This window comes from Thalassophryne amazonica, chromosome 16 (genome assembly GCF_902500255.1).
Source record: "Thalassophryne amazonica chromosome 16, fThaAma1.1, whole genome shotgun sequence".
Classification (NCBI taxonomy): Eukaryota; Metazoa; Chordata; class Actinopteri; order Batrachoidiformes; family Batrachoididae; genus Thalassophryne; species Thalassophryne amazonica.
The window spans coordinates 72,582,282-72,604,526 of NC_047118.1; the positions used below are offsets into that span (position 1 = coordinate 72,582,282).

Below are 22,245 nucleotides of genomic sequence, written 5' to 3' on the forward strand. Positions count from 1 at the left end.
GTCTGCATATTTGGGTGGTTCTACCGTTCATTGTGTAGTCGGTCTTGGAGTTCCTCGTCTCAGTGTGGCCAAACCTCTCAGCTGCATAGCTGATTCTGATTGCCGGGTAGTAGGTCAAACAGGTGGTTGCTGGGGTGGGATATGTCTTTGCAGATGTTGGCAGCTCTGCTGAGGTAGCGAGAGCTGGCAATGTCTTCCAGGGTGGGCAGAGAGCAACCAGTGATCCCCTGGGCCATTTTGCAGCGCTCTCCTGTCTGCTGCTGAGCACCCCCCACACCACACTGTGATGCAGTATGTCAGGATGCTCTCGATGGTGGCTCTGTAGAACAACACCAACAGCTTCTCCTCCAGATTGTTTCTCCTGAGCACCCACAGGAAGTGGAGTTGCTGCTGGGCTTTCTTCACCACCACTGTGGTGTTGGCAGTCCAGGAGATGCTGTCAGAGAACTGCACTCTCAGGAACCTGATGGAGGGGCTTCATAAGGGTAAGGTCTAACCTCACCAACCACCCTGGACAAGCACATAGGTTGACAGTGGTAAGGAAAAATTCCCTCTGGCATTTTTTGAAGAAGAAAACTTAAGCAGACCAGACTCAGAGGGGTGACCCACCACTTAGGCCATTCTATCAGTAACAGAGATTGAGCAAACAGACTATAAACAAAGAAACATCACATGCAAAACAAAAAGAAGTTCAAAATCAAGTACAAAGTGGAATTGTACACAGTAAATGTTGCTGAGTAAAATTTATTCTGCTTAGATAACATTTGATCCCAGCCTAAATAAAGTAAATTACAATCTATCATGGCGTGAAATCAGTTCAACAGTTGTCGCAGAGTGAACGGTCCCCCCTAAACAGATGTTGTATACAGCCTCCACTGTGCATGTGTCATTCTGGAGCCCAGCGGCCTGTCTGACAGAGTCTCTCCACCCAAAGTGATCAAATGGATTAATGGGATTATTAACCAACAGGTGGCAAGGTAAAACCTCTTGAATCATTCTAAAGTCAATTTTAAGCAGAAACAAGGCCGTTTTAAGTAGATATGAGGCTTTAATTGGTGACGCTTTGAAATGACTGATGCGCAGTGAACACAACAGCTAGCAGCCCCGTGTGGCTGCGGTGCTCTCGGTGAAGATAGGGCTGACCGAGTTTTAGGGCGGACAGTTTGGTCGGCGACACCGTCTGGTCAATGCAAGTGGTAGAGTATATTCACTCTTTTTGGACTGGGATCAAATATGATCCCAGCAGAGTAAATTTTACTGTGCAAAAAATTTGTTGTAGAAGTACCCGTCAGTGCCCATTTGTGCAAGAGCCATGGGTAAATCTACATCTGGTCTTCAGCCAGGGGTCCAGCAGGTCGCGTCAAACATGGACCTCACTTGTTAGCAGCAGCACCTCAGTCAGTGAGAAAGAGAGCAGAATCAATCAGCCGGCACTAACAGCACATAAAGTGCTAATTCCCAGCAGTAAACAAACAGAGCAGCACAGAGGTTACTTTAGTGTTGATACGTGAGTGTTAATGTTATTATATTTTATTAAATAAAGGTACTCTGGGATGAACTATTCCTGCTGTCACAATGTGGACCAGACCTCAAGCCTTAAAGAACTGGACCTGAGTCGAAACAATCTGTGGGACAAAGGACTGAAGCTGCTGTCTGCTGGACTGGAAAGTCCACACTGTGGTCTGGAAAAACTTTGGTCAGTTCACTTTATTTCATGTGACATTTTCTATTTCTTCATTTGTTGAGTCCCCAGAGGGATTTGTGAGACTGTTGGACTCTCTTTGTGTTGTTGTGTGTCTGGACATGTATTCAGTGTATCAGGCACCGGTGGCCGATTTAATTCATATTGCAGGTTTAATTTGACTATTATTTAACCAGGCTATTCCCACTGAGATCGAGACCTCTTTTGCAAGGGAGACCTGGACAATTATTAAGTTTCCAATTCACCTAACCAGTATATCTTTTAAATGTGGGAAGAAAGGCCACAGGTGGGATTCAAACCCATGAGGGCTGTGAGGCAACAGTGCTAACCACTAAGCCACCGTGCTGCCATATATGAGTTGCCTCAAGGCACTTCACACAAGTAAGGTCTAACCTTACCAACCCCCAGAGTAACAGTGGTAAGGAAAAACTCCCTCTGAGGAAGAAACCTCAAGCAGACCAGACTCAAAGGGGTGACCCTCTGCTTGGGCCATGCTACAGACATAAATTACAGAACAATTCACAGAAACAATTCACAAAACGAATATACAGGAAATGCTGTTGGTGCACAGGACAGGAGGGTCACCAGCACAAATACAACTCCTATCTCTGGATGGAGCTGCACCTTAAACAGAGAGAAAAAACAGAATCAGGCATCAGAAAGACAAGAAATACTGTATAACTTACCAACATTAAACAACAAGAAAACAGAAGACATACTAAGGTGATTGCCGGCCAATAGCCCTAAGCTTCACTAAAAGACCCAGAATTTAGGTAAAGTTGAGGCTGCAGCATGCTCCGTTTCCTAATAAAATTAATTAAAAGAGTAAAAAGTTAAAACAAAACTATACCAGTATGCTAGCCATACAAAAGGGAAAATAAGTGCGTCTTAAGTCTGGACTTGAAAGTCTCTACAGAATCTGACTGTTTAATTGATGCAGGGAGATCATTCCACAGAACAGGAGCACGATAAGAGAAAACTCTATGACTTGCAGACTTCTTATTCACCCTAGGGACACAAAGTAGTCCTGCACCCTGAGAACGCAAAGCCCAGGCCGGTACTTAAGGTTTAATTAGGTCAGCTAGGTAGGGAGGTGCCAGTCCGTGAACAATTTTATTGTCTAGTAGCAGAACCTTAAAATCTGATCTCACCGGGACAGGAAGCCAGTGAAGGGATGCTAAAATGGGTGTAATGTGGTCGAACTTGCTGCTTCGTGTCAAAAGTCTGGCTGCAGCATTCTGGCATTGGAGAGCCCCAATGCTAGACTGTGGTAAACCAGAAAATAGAACATTGTAGTAGTTCAATCTAGAAGAGATAAACGCATGGATCATGGTCTCAGCTTCAGCCATAGACAGGATGGGATGAATCTTAGCTATATTTTGCAGGTGGAAGAAAGCAGTCCTTGTAATATTTCTAATGTGGAGGTCAAAGGACAATGTAGGATCAAAAATTACCTCAAGGTTCCTCACTTTGTCAGTGTGATGTATGACACACGGGCCTAGGCTAAGCGTTAACTGGTCAAATTGATGCCGATGTCTCACTGGACCAAGAACCATCATTTCAGTCTTATCAGAGTTTAAAAGCAGGAGGTTTCTAGACATCCAACTTCTCACTGATGCAAGGCAATCTTGTAAGGATTTTATATGAAAGAGATTACCAGTAGTTATCGAAAAGTATAACTGAGTTTCATCAACATAGCAGTGAAAGGTAATCCCAAATGCTGCAATATGTGCCCAAGGGGTGCTATAAAAAGAGAGAAAAGAAGGGGGCCTAAGACAGACCCCTGTGGAACCCCAAATTTCATGTCACTAAGGTTAGAGGTAGTGTTACTGTACAAAACAGTACAGTAACACTACCTCTCATAGTCTCTCATGTTCTGCCAACATGTTATGCTCATAGTCTTAACATGTTGGCAGAACATTAATATGAAGGTCAAAGGTCAATCAAGGTAATTGAATAGCTGGAAAATCACATTCTTTGTAATATCTTCAAAACTAAGAGAGACGGAAGATTGATTTCAAGTACACATGAATCAGAAAACAATACATTGTGCTGTATATGTGGCATCACGATGATGTCACCAAACCATGTTGTGTGACATTCCTATATAGGCCTTGAGGCTGGCTGGTGCAGGTGCTTATCTCTGGATAGTCGAACACCTCCTGGGCTGGAACCTGGTCCAACGCAGGTTACTTCCTCAGCCAAGCCTGGTACCATTTACAGCTGGGTGGACTGAGACTTTAATGATGATTAATTGTCTTATGGAAGGTCACAGATTGCATGAGTGTGATTCTAACCCAGGTCTACATATTTGCAGGTAAACTCCTCATCCACTCAGCTACCTATTCCACTATGTGACATTAGATGATTAAAAAAAAAAAAAATACAGTATTTTTTTTTTTTACATTTCCTGCAATAACTTGGAAACACATACAATAAGAAGTATAATTTTCTGTGGATATGAGTAAAATACCATATGCTGAGTGACATCACGATAATGTCACAACACACAGGGATGGATTTAGCTCCTGGTCCGAAAATGTAACAAACAGCTTAGCCTTTTTCATGCGTTGTAAGGCAGTCGGGAACGCCAAATACTGACTCTACCCATTATTTTTAACACACCATTTTTATTTTAAACATTGGAAATCTTGTAATTTTGCATGCAGCAGCATTCATTATTCAGCCTTTATTTATGCAAAACCTCATACAATTAGTCAGCAGCTCTGGGGGTGGGGGTGGGGGGGATAGCGAGTGAGTGAGTTGTATAGCCCCCAAGATACACCAGTGATGTGTGTCTTGTGACACTATATGATCCAAAAGCCAGATATATTTTTCTATGTAACCCTAAAAGTAGAAGAGCAGGAAGGATGCTCCAAAAGCAGACACATCAGAAAATCTTCTTCTTCTTTCGGCTGCTCCCGTTAGGGGTCGCCACAGCAGATCAATCGTTACCATCTCATCCTGTCCTGTGTATCTTCCTCAGTCACACCAACCACCTGCATGTCCTCCCTCACCACATCCATAAACCTCCATCTTCTCCTCCTGCCTGGTGGCTTCATCCTCAACATCCTTCTCCCTGTATATCCTGGGTCCCTCCTCTGCACTTGTCCAAACCATCTCAAACGTGCCTCTCTGACTTTGTCTCCAAACTGTTTCTGTTAAATCTGTCATAATTTGTGCATGTTGCATGTTTTGATGATCAGACTGAAAGAAAAAATTTTTTTTTTTTGTTTGGATCATCATTATTCTTCAGGCTCAGCTCGTGTCAGCTGTCACAGAGGAGTTGTAACACTCTGTCAACAGTTCTCAGCTCTCAATCATCCCGTTTGCGACACCTCGACTTGAGTGACAACGACCTGCAAGATTCAGGAGTTCAGTGGCTATCCGATGGGCTGGAGAGTCCTTGCTGTAGGCTCGAAAGTCTGAGGTCAAAAAAAACTTTTTTGTTGCAGTCAGTGAAGTTTAAGAATCATACTGGGTGGAGATGAGAAGGATGTTTGACAGGTAGGAATTGAGTGCAACGAAAATCTATTTCCTTTCTACAGGTTGTCCGGCTGCCAGGTCACAGGAGATGGTTGTGATTCTTTGGCGATGGCTCTGAGGGAAAGTCCAACTCATTTGAGAGAACTGGACCTTAGCTACAACCATCCAGGAGACTCTGGAGCGGAGCTGCTCGCTGCTGGACTTAACGATCCAAACTGGGGCCTGGAGTCTCTCAGGTCTGTACACTACTAAAAAGACTTGAACAGCTTGGCTCTTGAACAACAATATAGACACTGTAACTATATACAAGTACAAGAACACTCAAAAAGCACATATCAGTCAAGGCAACACGGGTCTCTTTCATTTATATCAATCCTGAAACCACATTCCAATCTTTATCACATATTACAACAAAATTCTGCCCACATGAGATACAAGAAAAAATAGGGCTCATAAATCGTTCACTTTTCCTATCAGTATTACTGCCCCGGAAACTGTGGCAATAAAATTAGGGCAATACACATCTTAAATCAGAGCGAAACAACAACAACAACAAAAGACATTGAAAATACCAGGCTTTGTATCACCCCACTTTTCATCCAATCAAGAGCCCCCATTTCTCAGCCCCACCAATGACACACTCCCATTTTGTGTGACCCTGGTGACAAGTGCAGGATCCTGATACAGGATCCAGATCATTTCATTCAACAAAGATGTCTGATCAAGGTGAGAGAGTTTTAGCCTCCCTAGCAGGGAGAATTCTACAACTTGAGTCTCATACTGAAGTTGTGAGACATCAGTGAAGAGGACACTCATGACTTCATAGAGAGGCATAAGAACATTCCATAATTTACATATTTGCATGATTTACCTGCATTATTTGTTCTACACGAATCATGTGTATGGTTATTTTTCTTTATTTTTGTTGTAATATGTGATAAATATCTTATTACTTGTGTGTTTATGGATCACACCCTGCATCATACCCCTTGTATCTGTATCAGCCCTCGTAACAGATACACTGATCCATGAGACAGGGCGTGATACATAAACACACATGTGATAAGGTATACATATCACACTTTAGTAGACCAGAGGCCTGGGAAGCATGCGCTGGTGCAGCACATCATTACATTTACCACGTTACGGAATCACCCTGGGTCCATCTGTTGTAGAGTCAAATTTAATTTGTTAATATGCGTCCATGCCTGCATTTAAGGCATGCAACACATTAAAAAAGTTGGGACGGGGCAACTATTCTAAATATCAGGATTAAATCATCACTTTTACAGACAGTTCTCTTGAGACAAGTCTGGGGATGGATACGTGAACTATCTTGCACTTCATTTGCACTTCACTTCATCAATCATTCAGAAATACAAACATATTCACACAACAGTTAAGTTAAAAGGTTTTTTTTTTGGGTTGGTAAGGTTAGACCTTACTTGTGTGAAGCACCTTGAGGCAATGTCATTGTGATTTGGTGCCATATAAATGAAAATAAATTGAAATTGAATTGAAATTGTCATGCGCACAGTAAAAACAGGCAGTTATACCACACAATGAATTTTTTACTCATTCTCCCTAGAAAATTTGCATGTAGAAAGTTCACATCAGCTGATAAAAAAGAAAACACGTTATAAAATACAAAAAATGTATGATATACACTATTTAAAGGATGCACAGTTTAGAGGATGTGCAGTTTATGCAGTATTGACAATTTTGTGCAATATTGTGTAGTTTTAAGCAGCATTCCTGCTGTGCAGGATCGTTGCAAGGTGCATGGCTGCATAAATAATGAACAGCACTATTATAATAAATACTTAGAGGATAATAGTGATAGTGATGAGCAGAAGAATGACAGTGAAATATCAGTCACCCAGGTGGTGGAGGGGTCAGTGTGTAAGAGAGTTATTGAGAAGCCTAATGGCCTGTGGGTAGAAGCTGTTCACCAGCCTAGTAGTTCTGGACTTCAGACTTCTGTAGTGTCTGCCTGATGGTAAGTGTGAAGAGTTGTATGTTGGGGTTGGGGGTGTGTACTGTCCCTGATGAGGTTGTGTGTCCTACGTAGGACTCCTGTTTTGTAAATGTCCTGCAGTGAGGCAAAAGCTGCCCCAGAGATGTACTGAGTAGGGTTGGGTATCGAGAACCAGTTCTTTTCAGATATCGTTAAGAAATGATTCGATCCACCGATATCAATAGTCTTTTTGCTTAACAATTCCCTTCTCGATCCTTCAGACCGGCCGCTGCTTTTGAGGGTGTTTGTTGGGAAAATGATCATTTCTCTACATTGATTACAGACCCTGCAGCGGCTCTGTAATCAACCGCTTCTGCAGCGCGACTCCACTTTGAAACATGAACCAATGAAGCAATGCTTCGATCCACTGGCTTGTTGGTTCTTTGTTTTATTTCACTTTATCTTACTTTTTCCTCACTAAAACCCTAAAGAGCATATGTCTGTGAGTAATATATACCATTTTATGTTAAACTGACCTGTTATGGCCTTCTGAAACAGTTGATAGATGTATTTTTTAACTTAAAAACGGGACAGATGCTAAGTGTTAGCATGTCTATGGTGTTTTCAGTGTTAAAGTAAGCATTAGCTGTTCGCATCTCGGCATGTTTGTGTGCATTTGCTTTCTGTATAATAATTAATGGCTCAGTGTTTGTTGTCATAAAAGAGTCAAATGTATTAAAAATTGTAATTTTTTTATTTACTTTTATTTAGATATTAATAATAATAGCAACAACGGCAATAATAGTAATAAATCTTCAGAAGTGGCAAGTCCGCTTCTTAACCCCTCTCCAAGCCATTAAAATATGTCAACTGTGAGTCACTTTTGTGTGGATTAAAGTCACTAACTGGGATCTTGTCTTGTTGCTGTCAAGAAATGAGAATCGTCCTCTGTTCCGTTCGCACAGCTCCAAATGCTGCACGGCTCTCTGCTGAGACAGAGTCCGGTCAGAATTAATAACTTCAAAACGAATTGCCGCTTTAAATAAAATGATACATCTTTCCAAACGTTGTAATACAGACAATAAACTACAATTGTCTAAAATGTTTTTTTTCCTCCCAAAATGAGACGTGCTGCATTCTTTATGAATTACATCCTGTCAATCATATGCATCATCCTGACAATTACATCCTTGACAAAAACTACAGATTTTGTTTATTTCTATTTCTGTTCAGAGATCAAAGATCCACCATGTAGAGTTTATTTGTGTCCAGAGTTTAAGGATCCAGTGACCAATTTCACATTTATTTACTTTAAGGCTCAATAAAATGTTGTTGACATAGAAAACCTGTAAAGCCTACTTTTAGTACACAGAAAATTCACAAGCGTTATTGACAAGGGAATCAATAAGGAATCGTATCGATAAGCGGAATCAATAATGGTATTGATATAAAATCTTATCAAGACCCATTGCTAACTGTGAGGTCTTTCCTGTCTTGGACGGTGTAATTACTGTACCAGACTGTGACGGCAGTGGTGAGAACACTCTCAATCGTGCACCTGTAGAAATTGCTGAGAATTTTGGCTGACATCCCAAATTTTCTCAGTCTTCTCAGAAAGTACAGTCTCTGTTGGGACTTCTTGATGATCTGTCGGGTGTTGTAAAACCACATGAGATCATCAGTGACATGAGTGCCGAGGAATTTAAAGGTTTTTACCCTCTCCATCTCTGTCTCATCAATGTAAAATGGTGTGCATAGCTCCCCACCCCTCCTTGGTCTTTTCTGCATTGAGGTAAAGATTATTGTCACAACACCAGGCTACCAGATCTGCTGCCTCTCTTGTGTATGCTGTCTCGTCCCCACCACTGGTCCGAAAATGTAATGATGCTGGTGTTGTTTTAGGAGGCTACACAGTCCTAATGTGAAGAGTATGTAGAGCAGGGTGCTCAGCACACAGCCCTGGGGAGTCCCCATACTCACAGTTCTTATGCTAAATGTTACAGAGGGATGGTGTCGGTCCAAGTGTAAGGAGCAGTTTGCAGGTGATGACTGTGTTGAATGCTGAGCTGTAGTTGATGAACAGCATTCTAACCTATGTGTTGTTGCCCTCTAAGTGCTTGAGGGCTGTGTGGATAGCAGTGTTAAGTGCATCATCAGTGGATCGGTTCTGGCGTTATGTAAACTGTAGGGGGTCTACGGTGTCTGGGAAGGTCTTGTTAATGTGGGTCATGACTATCCTTTCAAAGCACTTACTTATAATTGGAGTGAGTGCTATGGGATGATAGTCATTTAAGTAGGTGACAGTGCTTCACTTGAGGATGGGCACTGTGATGGTAGACTTAAAGGACATGTTGCATGTTTTTGAGATCAATAAAATTTATCTATCTAGCTATCTATCTATGTTTTTTAATGTCCCAGTTACAACACATCAAAGTATTCATGATTGTAAGTCTCTCTGCGCACATGCTCTCATAATTAGTGGCCTCTGATGTTTTATATTCCACTCCCTGAGTGAGTTAACAAGGTGCATTTCCGGAAAATGTCTCACTCTGCAATTCTGGCCATGTGACGTACTTATTAGAATGAGCAGAAACATCTGATGGCTGACAGACAGAACGAAACAAATGCGGTTATGTCTGATAATGAAACTTCAGAGCTATTATTTGAAAGTGATGGCTCAGATTTACAGAGGAGACGACATACTTCACCCTGAAACTTTTTCAGAGTCTGTCAGATTTTGGAACCTAAAGTGTCATGACGCTGCCCTTTGTGTTGCAGGGTGGTGGTTTACTACTGTCATGTACATGCACATGGACTGTGTCCACCACAGACTGCCTGGACACGCAGATGTATGTCTCATATCGTAAAAACTCAGTAGACACTATTTTCAGGAGATAATCGACTCTCTATCTAATCCAAAGCTGGGATTGGACATTATGCATGCACACAGTCAAGTGGCTAGTCAGTTCTTTCAAAAGAGTAATGTTTAAGGAGTATTTGTGCCGACTTTGGTGCTTGTATCAACATTTGCACGATTGTTTCAGTTATCTGCTGCACTAACAGATCTGATCATCCATATTCATAAATGCAGAGTATTGAAAAGGACCCCCAATTTATATGGATTTCTGGCTGACTTTGAACAATATATAAGCAGTATTAAGCTTATAAACTCTCTCAAATGTCATAAAACTGTAAATCTCTATAGGGAACTTTTTAAAGAGAATTAATGTTGAAGAATTTCTTAATAATAATAATAAACAGCTGACATATGGGTTCAAAGGCTGCTGCACTGTTTTAACCCACATCAGCCTCTTAATGGATGTGGAATGTCTCCGTGACATTTTCACAGGCAACATGATGACACAGATATGAATATATCAAGCTGGTCTCACAGCAAGTCGTGATTCAGCAGCACGAAATATACATTCATCTATTGGTTTGTGATATTGTGACAAAAAGCGCTTCATTTTCGTCACGGCAGCACAAATTCATTCTAATTCATCCCATGATGGTAGCACGAAATTAAAAATGAAACGGGGGGGGGGGGGGGGGGGGGGGTTATGGTTAGGGTGGGGGGAAGGAGTAGAATTAGGTTATGGTTATGGTTGGGGTAGGATTAGGGTTAGTAATAGTGAGTTAAAAAATGTGAGACTCTGCTGAATATATATATATATATATATATATATATATATATATATATATATATATATATATATATATATATAAGATTTTCACAGTTATATACAACACATATTTTGTTTTGATTTCAACAGGCTGTGTTTATGACTCATGGCCGTGCAGGTGCACTTAATCTTCCCATGGCCGCAGCTTTTACCATGACTGCATCAAAATTAAGAGTTGGCACTTAAAAATGAGTCATCATAACACGACATCACACTTATGTAAACTTTGGAATTAATCTGTACCTCAGTTCTTAACATTAGCAGCTACACTTCATTGAAGTGCACGCTGGGACCAGTGATGCCAGTAACATGTTACTTAGTAATGCATTACTCTATTAACCACTTTTTTAGTAACGAGTAATCTATGCATTGTGGGTCGATAGCAGCATTAAACTTGGTCCGTGGGCAGGAGGTCGGGGATCGACTGCACTGCCCACTTTAAGCGAGCTGTGAGCTTTTCATCCACGGTTTTCTGCAGCAGCTACGACTCGTCCTCACCTCTTAAAGCACAGTGACAACAGCACACCTGCACTGAGCTTTACATGCTTTTTTCTCCTTTATTTAGAATTCTGAGCTGAGCCGCTCCGTATCTGCTCGCGAAAAACAGCTGATCCTCCGTGACGTGTCAACAACTATTTTCCACTCAAATGCACCTAAACTCTCTTTCTGAGGACCACATGATGTGAAAACACAATAAAACTTTCTTACCTATAAATCTGTTGGGTATTTTCTCCTCCAAACATTTTTAAAACCTTTAACAAGACAAACAGAGTCAAGAAACACCAGTGAGACAGAAAGTCAAATTTTACGCGCGGAGTGCAGTCAGGCTGTACACCAAGGCTACACTAAAGTCTGGCCTGCTTTTCCGCTCTTTTTATTAAGAGACGCCCTCATCACATAAACAAAAACTTGTCCTAAGGGTGGGGGTGATGACGCAAGACAAGTTTCTTCCCGTAACATAAACGCATACGTCAATAAGTGCAGCTGTAAGGAAGAACACTTTCTTTTACACAGGTCAGCACATCTCGTTCGTCTGTTGCAGTTATCAGCTGTTCTGCATCTGCCTGAAGTGTCCTGTCCTTCACACTCCTTCACACTAAGCACCACATCACAACAGTCAAAACGTTCTCTTACTCCCAGTCGTTAGAGGCTGCCAGCCCTTCATTCCCAGCTCAGATTGACCCCAGAGTGCTAAAACAAAATTGAATTCTCAGGATTGCGTTAAGACAGGTGCAAAACAGCACAATAACATTCAGAATGATCCCAGCATGCAAGGTTGAATAACACGTTCTCAGGGTTAGGTGCAAAACAGCACAACACCGTTCTCATGAGAAAGAAGACAAATGTACAAATGTTTAACAGTGATAACATATATACAAAATCTTTAACAAAATCTGGTCAAGTTTTCTGCATAAATAAATGTTATCCATTCTTTGTGCTCAAATGTCAAAGCAGGGACAAATCCAGATGGAATGGGGGCATGGGGCAAGGATGTGCCCCCCCACAACACCCCCAGATTAAAGGTCCAGTTTTGAAGCCTTTTTATACTACAACTACTAATATGACTTATAATAATAATTTCAACAAGAGAAATTAAATGTTAGAAAAATGTTAGAAAGAATTTAATAGTTACAGTAGTGTTCAGAATAATAGTAGTGCTATGTGACTAAAAAGATTAATCCAGGTTTATTTCTTATTGTTACATGGGAAACAAGGTACCAGTAGATTCAGTAGATTCTCACAAATCCAACAAGACGAAGCATTCATGATATGCACACTCTTAAGGCTATGAAATTGGGCTATTAGTAAAAAAAGTAGAAAAGGGGGTGTTCACAATAATGGTAGCATCTGCTGTTGATGGTACAAACTCAAAACTATTATGTTCAAACTGCTTTTTTAGCAATCCTGTGAATCACTAAACTAGTATTTAGTTGTATAACCACAGTTTTTCATGATTTCTTCACATCTGCGAGGCATTAATTTTGTTGGTTTGGAACCAAGATTTTGCTCATTTAAGGGCCTGTCACAGTGGCATATTCGTAGAGCTGCTCATTACAGCGTAGACGATACGCTGTAATGAGCAGCCCTCCGCCCACTTCACGAGGAGTTTTTTCTCAGTACGTAGCAGTATGTTGAGGGCTACGTGCGTAGGATGGAACAAATTAAGCCTGTTTAATTTTCTTCGGTGTACAGCACAGCATGGAGCCTTTACGCGAGTACATGCAGCACTGTGCTGCTGTCTGCTATTGTGAGCCTGCCCACGCTTCAACACGGTACCGTGCGCCATTTCACATCTCCCTGTTGTTCTTCTGGAGCTATAAATACTGCAAGATCATTGCTTCACTTTATCATACTGGATTAATTATATGAGGACCGTTTCACTGTGTTGCATCGTTTCATAAAAGCGCTCTCTCTCTCTCTCGCTCTGTCACACACACACTCACACACACAGAGAGAGAGCAGTTTTATTTTAAGGAGTCTCAGACTCCTCAAAATAAAACCGCTCTCTCTTGCGCGCGCGCTCTCACTCTCACTCTGTGTGTCTAATCAGAGATGTGACTCTTTAAAATAAACGCGCACTCGCTGCATTTCGGTGCACTCAAACGTCCTGATCGATCAGTCTGATCAAAGCTGAAAACTGCTGTGACTCTTGAAAATAAAGGCGCACTCACTGCATGTCGGTGCGCTCATCAAATGCCCTGATCGATCAGTCTGATCAAAGCTGAAAAGAGCTGTGACTCTAAAATAAACGTGCACTCACTGCATAAAAAATAAATAATAATAATAATACTAATAATGTCAAATGACTCTGTCTTTGAGCCGCACCGCACCATGCAGTAGAGAACAGAGCGCACTTCCACAGAGGCAGAAAATAGCACTGAAACTGGTGTGGCATGGTACATGCGACTGTGTGCACACATTAAAATGCAAACACACGCAGCTGCAAGTATGAATGAACACTGTTAAAGGCTGAGTATGCGTGTATATCGGGCGTATTTAAATGAAACACAACGCCGCAATGAGCAGCTCTACGAATACGCCACTGTGACAGGTTCTTTACTAGTGTGTTTGGGGTCACTGTCTTGTTGAAACACCCATTTCAAGGGCATGTCCTCTTCAGCATAAGGCAACATGACCTCTTCAAGTATTTTGTCCATTTTATCCATGATACCTGGTATGTGATATATAGGCCCAACGCCATAGTAGGAGAAACATGCCCATATCATGATGCTTGCACCACCATGCTTCACTGTCTTCACTGTGAACTGTGGATTGAATTCAGAGTTTGGGGGTCGTCTCACAAACTGTCTGCGGCCCTTGGACTCAAAAAGAACAATTTTACTCTCATCAGTGCACAAAATATTCCTCCATTTCTCTTTAGGCCAGTTGATGTGTTCTTTGGCAAATTGTAACCTCTTCTGCACACGTCTTTTATTTAACAGAGGGACTTTGCGGGGGATTCTTGCAAATAAATTAGCTTCACACAGGCGTCTTCTAACTGTCACAGCACTTACAGGTAACTCCAGACTGTCTTTGATCATCCTGGAGCTGATCAATGGGTGAGCCTTTGCCATTCTGGTTATTTTTCTATCCATTTTGATGGTTGTTTTCCATTTTCTTCCACGCATGTCTGTTTTTTTGTCCATTTTAAAGCATTGGAGATCATTGTAGATGAACAGCCTATAATTGTTTGCACCTGTGTATAGGTTTTCCCCTCTCCAATCAACTTTTTAATCAAACTACGCTGTTCTTCTGAACAATGTCTTGAACATCCCTTTTTCCTCAGGCTTTCGAAAAGCATGTTCAACAGGTGCTGGCTTCATCCTTTAATAGGAGACACCTGATTCACACCTGTTTGTTCCACAAAATTGGCAAACTCACTGACTGAATGCCACACTACTATTATTGTGAACACCCCCTTTTCTCCTTTTTTTTTTTTTTTTTACTAATAGCCCAATTTCATAGCCTTAAGAGTGTGCATATCATGAATGCTTGGTCTTGTTGGATTTGTGAGAATCTACTGGTACCTTGTTTCCCATGTAACAATAAGAAATATACTCAAAACCTGGATTAATCTTTTTAGTTACATAGCACTACTATTATTCTGAACACTACTGTACATTTATAAACAATGTAGGTTAGAAATTGCAAGTTTTACTGTTAGAGTGCTGTCAACAGTTACATATGAGGTCAAGAAAGAGGTCTTTATTTTACTTTTTATAAAACAAGTATTTATTTTCATTGAAGTCAAGAAAGGGTGACTATAAAGTGAGTTTTGGCAAAACAGCTGGCAGCTGGGGAAAGTAACTAAAAAGTAACTAGTAATCTAACTTAGTTACTTTTACAATTGAGTAATCAGTAAAGTAACTAAGTTACATTTTCAAGGAGTAATCAGTAATCAGTAATTGGATTACTTTTTCAAAGTAACTGTGGCAACACTGGCTGGGACACTTCTAATAGCTACGTCACTTGTTGGAAACACTCGAGTACTCATAAGTACTCTGTAGCTGTTTGCTGCAAATGCCGTGTACTTTATAACAGGTCACGGAAGTGCACAAAGTAATCCGGGTGGATCATCGAATGGTCACTAACACCTTAAATCTTAATTGTTATGATTTCAGTAAAACATCTCCTTTAAAACAGGTGAGTACAGAGGCTTGTGCATGGGACAGACTGAATATGTCACATCAGCTAGCTCTGATGAGCAAATCCTGAGTGCGTGGCCCGGGATATTATCTGCGCCAGCTGCTTTCCGTGGATTTGTTTCGCACACGTCTGCCGATGAGTAATGAGTCCTGTTTGCTCTTCTTGCCTAACATCTGTTCCTGCTGATCAGTATCTTGGGACTCAAAGCGAGGGTAGAACCCGTTCAGCTCATCTGGCAGTGTGGCTTGGCTGGATGTGACTGCGCTGCTCCTCTGCCGGAAGTCTATGATGTGTTGGACTCCTTTCCACATGTTTCGAGGGTCCAAGGTAGAGTAATAAGCCTCCGAGTTCAGTCTATATTGTCTCTTGGCCTCTCTGATGGCTCAGCAGTGCCTAAGACTAATGCAGTTGAGCGTGCATGTAGCTGGGCAACTTATGTCACAGTTTACCCATGGTTTTTGGTTGGGGTATTTTCTGCAGTATTTTGTGGGAATAACAGTCTCTATACATGTGCTAGTGTAGCTGATAACCGCAGAGGCATATCTGTCCAAGTCTACAGTACCGTCTGCTCTCAAAGCTGCACTTCTAAACACATCCCAATTTGTACACCCAAAGTAGTCCTGAAGCACTAGTTCAGTTTCTTCTCATGTGTTACTGTGGTATTGTATGACAACAACAGTGTTGTATTGTATGATAAATCTGTGCCAAGGAGGAAGTTCTCAAAAACATAGTGACCATGCTGCCAGGGGATTAGTGATGAAAGCTTCCAAGACACCCAGATAACTCTAAGGGCCCCTTCACACATAAGTGCGAAGTTTGGTCGAATACAGCGAAACAGTGCAAAACAGTTTGAATTATGCGCACCACGAAACATTGAGCTGATGGGCAGGCATGCACGATGCTGGTGTGATGGTTTATGCACGTGAAACACAGTGCTACACATGTGGTTACACATTGTGCAGCTGCTGTAAAGAAAGCAATAAATAAAAAATAAGAAAAATACATGTGGCGACGGTTCAGTGCATGTGGGAACACAGTAGCTTTCCCAGCAGCTTTTGCCAGCAGAAAATAAGGAAAAGTAAAAAATAAAAAATACGTCACCCATGGGATTCGAACCCACATCTTCCAAAAGCTCTGATGGCCAGTTGGAAACTTTACCAGTGAGCTACCATCACTATCCTGTGACAGGTGCTGGAAACTGCCTCATATCAGGAAGCACATGGACGTATTTAAAAAAAATAAAAATGACGCTCCATATAAAAACATCGCATTGTACTGAATCCCTCTTATCAAGCAGGCGATACAAATATGGTTCATCTGTTCCTCTGTAGATGGCCCATGGTCACTGATGCACAGTCATGAAATGATATGAATGAGAAGCGCAGTTCGCTCATCTCATTCATGTCCACATCTGCTGGTGCATGTCCTGCTGGCCCGCGCGCGTGTCCTGCTGACACCTGTGTCTTGTGGACGGTGCGCTGCAGGACACCTCGTCATGTGGAACAGATCACCTGCTGCGTGTTAAAATCTGGCGGTCCGTTTCAACCTGGGGGCAGCCTGTCCATGTGCGCGCTGTGTGCGTGTGCTTGCTCGCTGCAGCCCATTGCCACAGTGATATATGTTTTTATTTATGTTCACTTGATGACAGCAGACACATGCACATCACAGTGGTCAGTTGTTAGTCCATGTCCGTCCAAACACAGTACTGTCCAACTGGGATGTCCAGAATGACAGATCCCCACTGCCGCTTCTGTCATAGCCACACCTCCTGTCAGTTCAGCGCACAGACCAAAGCCACACTCGTGGGGCACTTAGACAAATTTCACTGTGAGTACAACAGTGAATGTCTGACTGTTGTCGTGCCAAAAGCACAAATGGCCACACATTTTCTAAGTGCCATGCGAGTGATGTTAGATGCTCGTGTGTGTCACCGGAATTTGGCCGACACCTGCTGCGAGAGGGTTCAATGGGCTCACACAGCGCACACTCTGTCTTTCAGCTGCTGGTGTACGCAGATAGATGTAGCAACAGGTGTACGACGTGTTGGAAGCAGCTACAAACTTACACGGTTTGCATACGATTCCTGCTTCATGCGGACTTAATGTGCAATTTGACCAAATTTGCATTATGTGTGAAGGGGCCCTAAGAATTATAGGCTTATGTGGATGTGAGTGTTCGGGAGACTTATTATTAATAAGATGATTGTAGCAAACACTGAACCGTATGCTGAGTTTTACAGCAGTGATGTCACCACCGTGCCCTGATTGTGCTCTGGCATGCACTCTAATTTCAAAATACAAGAAAATTCAGTCAAGCCAAAACATTCAAAAACACAATGTCCAAGGATACGGGTCCAAATTCAAACGAACAGGATTTTTTTTTCCCAGATAGTCGTCACAGCCTTGAAGCTTTGTAAATGAAACATGGGACTCACAAACAACACAAGAAAACTGTGTTCTCTTCATAGTCATTTTGTTTTAATCACTCAGATATTCGTCACACATGCTCTCGGTCACAACGTTAGACAAAACAACCCTCCACTGACTTCTGCACCACTATCATGTCACAGATACCTCTGCTCTCCCAGTTACACCAAAAGATCAAACGAATCAGTGAAATGAACAAAAATGAATGTAATAAATACAAAGTAGCACAATCCCCACAGATAAATCCACTCTAATCTAGTTGAAATTCATCCAAATAAAATACTTAAAATATATATTCTAGTAAAAAAAATTTTAATGGAAGTAATGAAGGAATATAAAATATCCCAAATAACAACAGCATTTAGTCAGTTTTATATATATATATATATATATATATATATATATATATATATATGCACTGCATTTATATAGTGCTATATAAATGCAGTCCATTAACGGAGACTGCAGGGGGCTGTGATTGGTCCACTATAACTACATCATTCCCAGAATCTCACTTTTCCAGTTTCCACTTTTCCAATCAACGACTTTCATGGGATAGTCGGCTCTCGTGTTCTGGTGGTGAATTGCATTGCAACGCCACCAGAGTTCCGAAATAGTAGCTGCGTAAAAAGACCATTAGTATATAGACTCTTATAGAGAGGATATACTTGTTTATGCAGTGTGGAGTACATCTGTCAGTTTTCATCTTTGTTCCATAAACTGAAAGATTTTTGGTCTTAAAATTTATCAGGTTCTTTGATTCAAGGGATACTTCCACCAAATTCAATTAAAATCCATTTGTGTCATTTTCAGATATCCTAAACTAACACTAACCACAAAAAAATAACCTCCTTTATGGAGGGAATAAAAGTGGCAGTCCACACTGACCAAAAACGTAATGTTCCTTTGTGCTTTTAGTGAACATCACAGTTTTGAGGTTTTCTTGCTTTTCTTGAGCTCTGTCTTATTCATGGGAGCTTGGCCCAGAAATTCAAATATTACCATTTAAAAGAAGTTACCTCATAAGAGCTCACAAATTCTAATTCAGCTACTCATTCTCGTGGTCACACCTACATCAGCGGAGATACCAGTCTAATCTGCATGACTTTGGACTGTTGGGGGAAGTCACAGACACAGAAAACTCGACACAGAATGAATGAATGTCTCCGTGCTGCTGCACCATCTTTATTCATACATTCTTCCCTCTTTTCTGTTTCAGTGTGGATCACGGAGGAAAGTGCAGGATCAGACCTGGACAAAGAAAATGTAAGTAGCTCAAATCAGTGATGTCACATCCTGTCATTCTACAGTTCTCTATATCCCCTTTCACACCGGGCCTGCTTCAAGTTGCTTCATGCGACATCATGACGATGGCAAGTTGATGCAACCCAGTGCCACAATACACACAATGGATGCAAGGGCGACACAAAACGGACGCAAAAAATAAACATGTTTAATTTTTTCGGCCTCGAGCACAGGATGCTGAAAGGAAGTAGTTTTCTCGCAAGCTGAGGCAACGTAATGGTACTTAACTTGACTGGATGCCACACCCACACAATATAACGCTACCCGACGCCAATTTATGATTCCTGCTGTACTCCATTGCTGCCGAGCTATAAATCATGCAGGATTGTTGTCGAACTTTTTATACCATGTACACAATGCAGTAAAACTATACCGCTCAAAGAGGACATGTGAACAATTAAAAGAAAAAAACGTTTATTACAGCCTGGCTGCAGCTGTTGACATCTCTGGTCTTGGACGTCACAGCTGCAGAACACGTACCATGTTTTGACGGACACGTGCATGTGTGTGCTTGCTGTACTAATGTGGAAATACAAAAAAGTTATATCACTTTTGTGATGGGCTGGAGAGGGCGCACAGCTCACACATTGACAGGCTGCCCCAGGTGATATGGACCGTTAGATCATAACACGCAGCGGGCGATCTGAATGTCATGTCACCTACGTGAGCTCTGTTCCACATGACGCGGTGTCTGTCCTGTGGTGCACCGTCCACAAGACATGCATGTGGGGCCGGACACACGTGCGGGACCAGCTGAACACGCCGGGTTCAGCATATGTGGACATGATAACAGCGCACTCCTCCTCATTCATGTCATTTCATGACTGTACATCTGTGACCATGGGTCATCTACAGAGGAACAGACTGTTCATAATTGTACTGTCCGCTTGATAAGAGGGATTCAATAAAATGCTGTATTTTTTAATGGTGTGTGGTTTTATTTTTTTTTTTAAATACGTCCATCTCCTTGTGGATTTCAGGCATTTTTCCACACCTTTTACAGGCCAGCAATGGTAGCGCAATAGTAAAGTTTCTGGCTGGCAATCAGAGCTTTTGTAAATTGAAGGTTTGAATCCCGTGGGTAGCGTCTATTTTTTTATCACAGCAGCTGCGCGATGTGGTTACACATGCTCCAGCTGCTCACATCGTGTTCCCACTGTGACGGATTCGTGCACAACACCATCACATGCACAAAACCATTGCAGCGGGATCGTTCACACCTGCCCCTCGGTTCGTGTTTTCGTGGTTTGCTCATATGAGCTGTTCTGCCGTGATTCGCCCTGATTTGTACTTATTTGTACTATGTGTCTCACTCTCTTACAATAACCTGTTTAATAGGAATCCTTTAATTTTCGTATGATTAATAATAAAACAATATGAAATACTATATTCAAATAATAATATAACATAAGTACACCTCTTTCTTCATCACACCTTTAAACACAGCCTCATACGACCATCCATGAGAAATCTAATTAAGCTCCCAATTTTCTAACGGAATACAAACTTTCTACAGGCACTGCACTAGTATATATCATTTAGAAGAATTTGGAAGATGTTTCTCAGTATTTTTCACAATAATTGCTCTGAGAAATGATGACTGATTTTAATGGGTCATTCTAGCGGTATCCAAGAAGTCTCCAATCCAAAGACATCCAGTCATCGTATTAGGTCTCTGCTTGTATAGGGCCCGTATCCTCGGTGCATCTCAAAGTCCTCTCAAAGAGCTCGTAACTTAGCCTAAAATATCCTGGCAAGGACTCCCAGGCTAAGAGAGACCCAAGAGGTGTCTGAGAGCAACTCTAGGCAAGGAGTTGACAGAACCTCCTATCTTAGTGAGGAGGCGGGGTTGACCCCGTTGCTAGGTATGACGTGGTCCTGTAAGAGCTATGATTGGTTGTCACAGAAAGGGAAGAGGAGATAAAAAAAAAATTAAATGCGCTCTGGGCTCGTACATATTAATGTACATTAAAATCAACCAATCATATAAGTGCATTAAGAAATGCGTAATCATGAAAATAATTTAATGTCATGATGATACTTAGCAAAATTAAATTGGAGTGATCAGTCCGGTTGCTAAACCTGAAAATACTTGTGCTCCAATGCATTATGGGAGTTATGGGTTTTGGGATTTTAAATGTTGTTATTGTGGTCCATGTTAGTTTTACAGTGTTGTTAGTGTTATTGATTTATTGTGTTTTGTAGTTCAATTGGTTTCGTGAGTTAAGTGTCACCATGTTGTCACCAGTGGTGGGCACAGATAACCAAAAAATTAACTTCGATAACAGATAATCAGATAACTTAAAAGTTATCTTTGATAAAGATAAACCGATAAATCACCCAAAAAATGTATCAGAAGTACAGATAACCGATAAATTCCAGTATTGTCTCTGGTACACTTGCGGCTACTACACACCACGATCGCTTTTGGAAGCATTAAAGGTAGAGGTGGGCGGATCGATTCTAATATTGATAATATCGATACCAACGCTGAACGACTGAACGATCCTCGTGTAAAAATATCGATACTCAAGCTTTTTTTTCTCTCCCGCACGCACTGACTGCTGCTCATGCAGATTCATCAAAGTCTACTCTCTGTCTGTAAGAGCAGCGCTGCAATGTGTCACACAATACAGAGCAGCGCAACCCTGGTATTGTGGTTTGTCAGCCCTCTACCTATTTTGTTTTAAGTTGTGTTGAGTGATATTTTTTAAACAAAAATTGTTGGGAAGGTGTCGTAGCACGGACCCACAACAGGGGGCGCAAATGAACGGACAATGAATAAGCCAAAAAGTAACAATTTAATGTTGTGACAATACACAACTAAATACACAAAATTTGCAAAGTCAATTAACACCAGGTGACGTGTGGGCAGGCTCGAAGATAGAAGACCCCCGACGAGAGAGAAGCCGCGTCCCACACGGCTTCCACCACCAACGGTCTGAAGAACACCGGAGCCACCAAGTCCCGAGTCCCCAGGTGGCCTCTGTCTTCGGCTGTCGACCCTGGTACTGCTGGCAGAAAGCAAAGACAAGATGA

The 22,245-nt window shown here is 41.6% G+C and overlaps 1 protein-coding gene across 1 annotated transcript in view; it reads left to right on the forward strand.

The window, feature by feature from the left end:
* Positions 1-22,245, forward strand: part of LOC117528756 — a 103,425-nt gene that overhangs the window by 74,162 nt on the left and 7,018 nt on the right. The window contains 4 exon segments of the mRNA XM_034191387.1: positions 1,544-1,696; positions 4,959-5,132; positions 5,251-5,424; positions 19,121-19,167. Coding sequence (XP_034047278.1) covers positions 1,544-1,696; positions 4,959-5,132; positions 5,251-5,424; positions 19,121-19,167 — 548 coding nt within the window.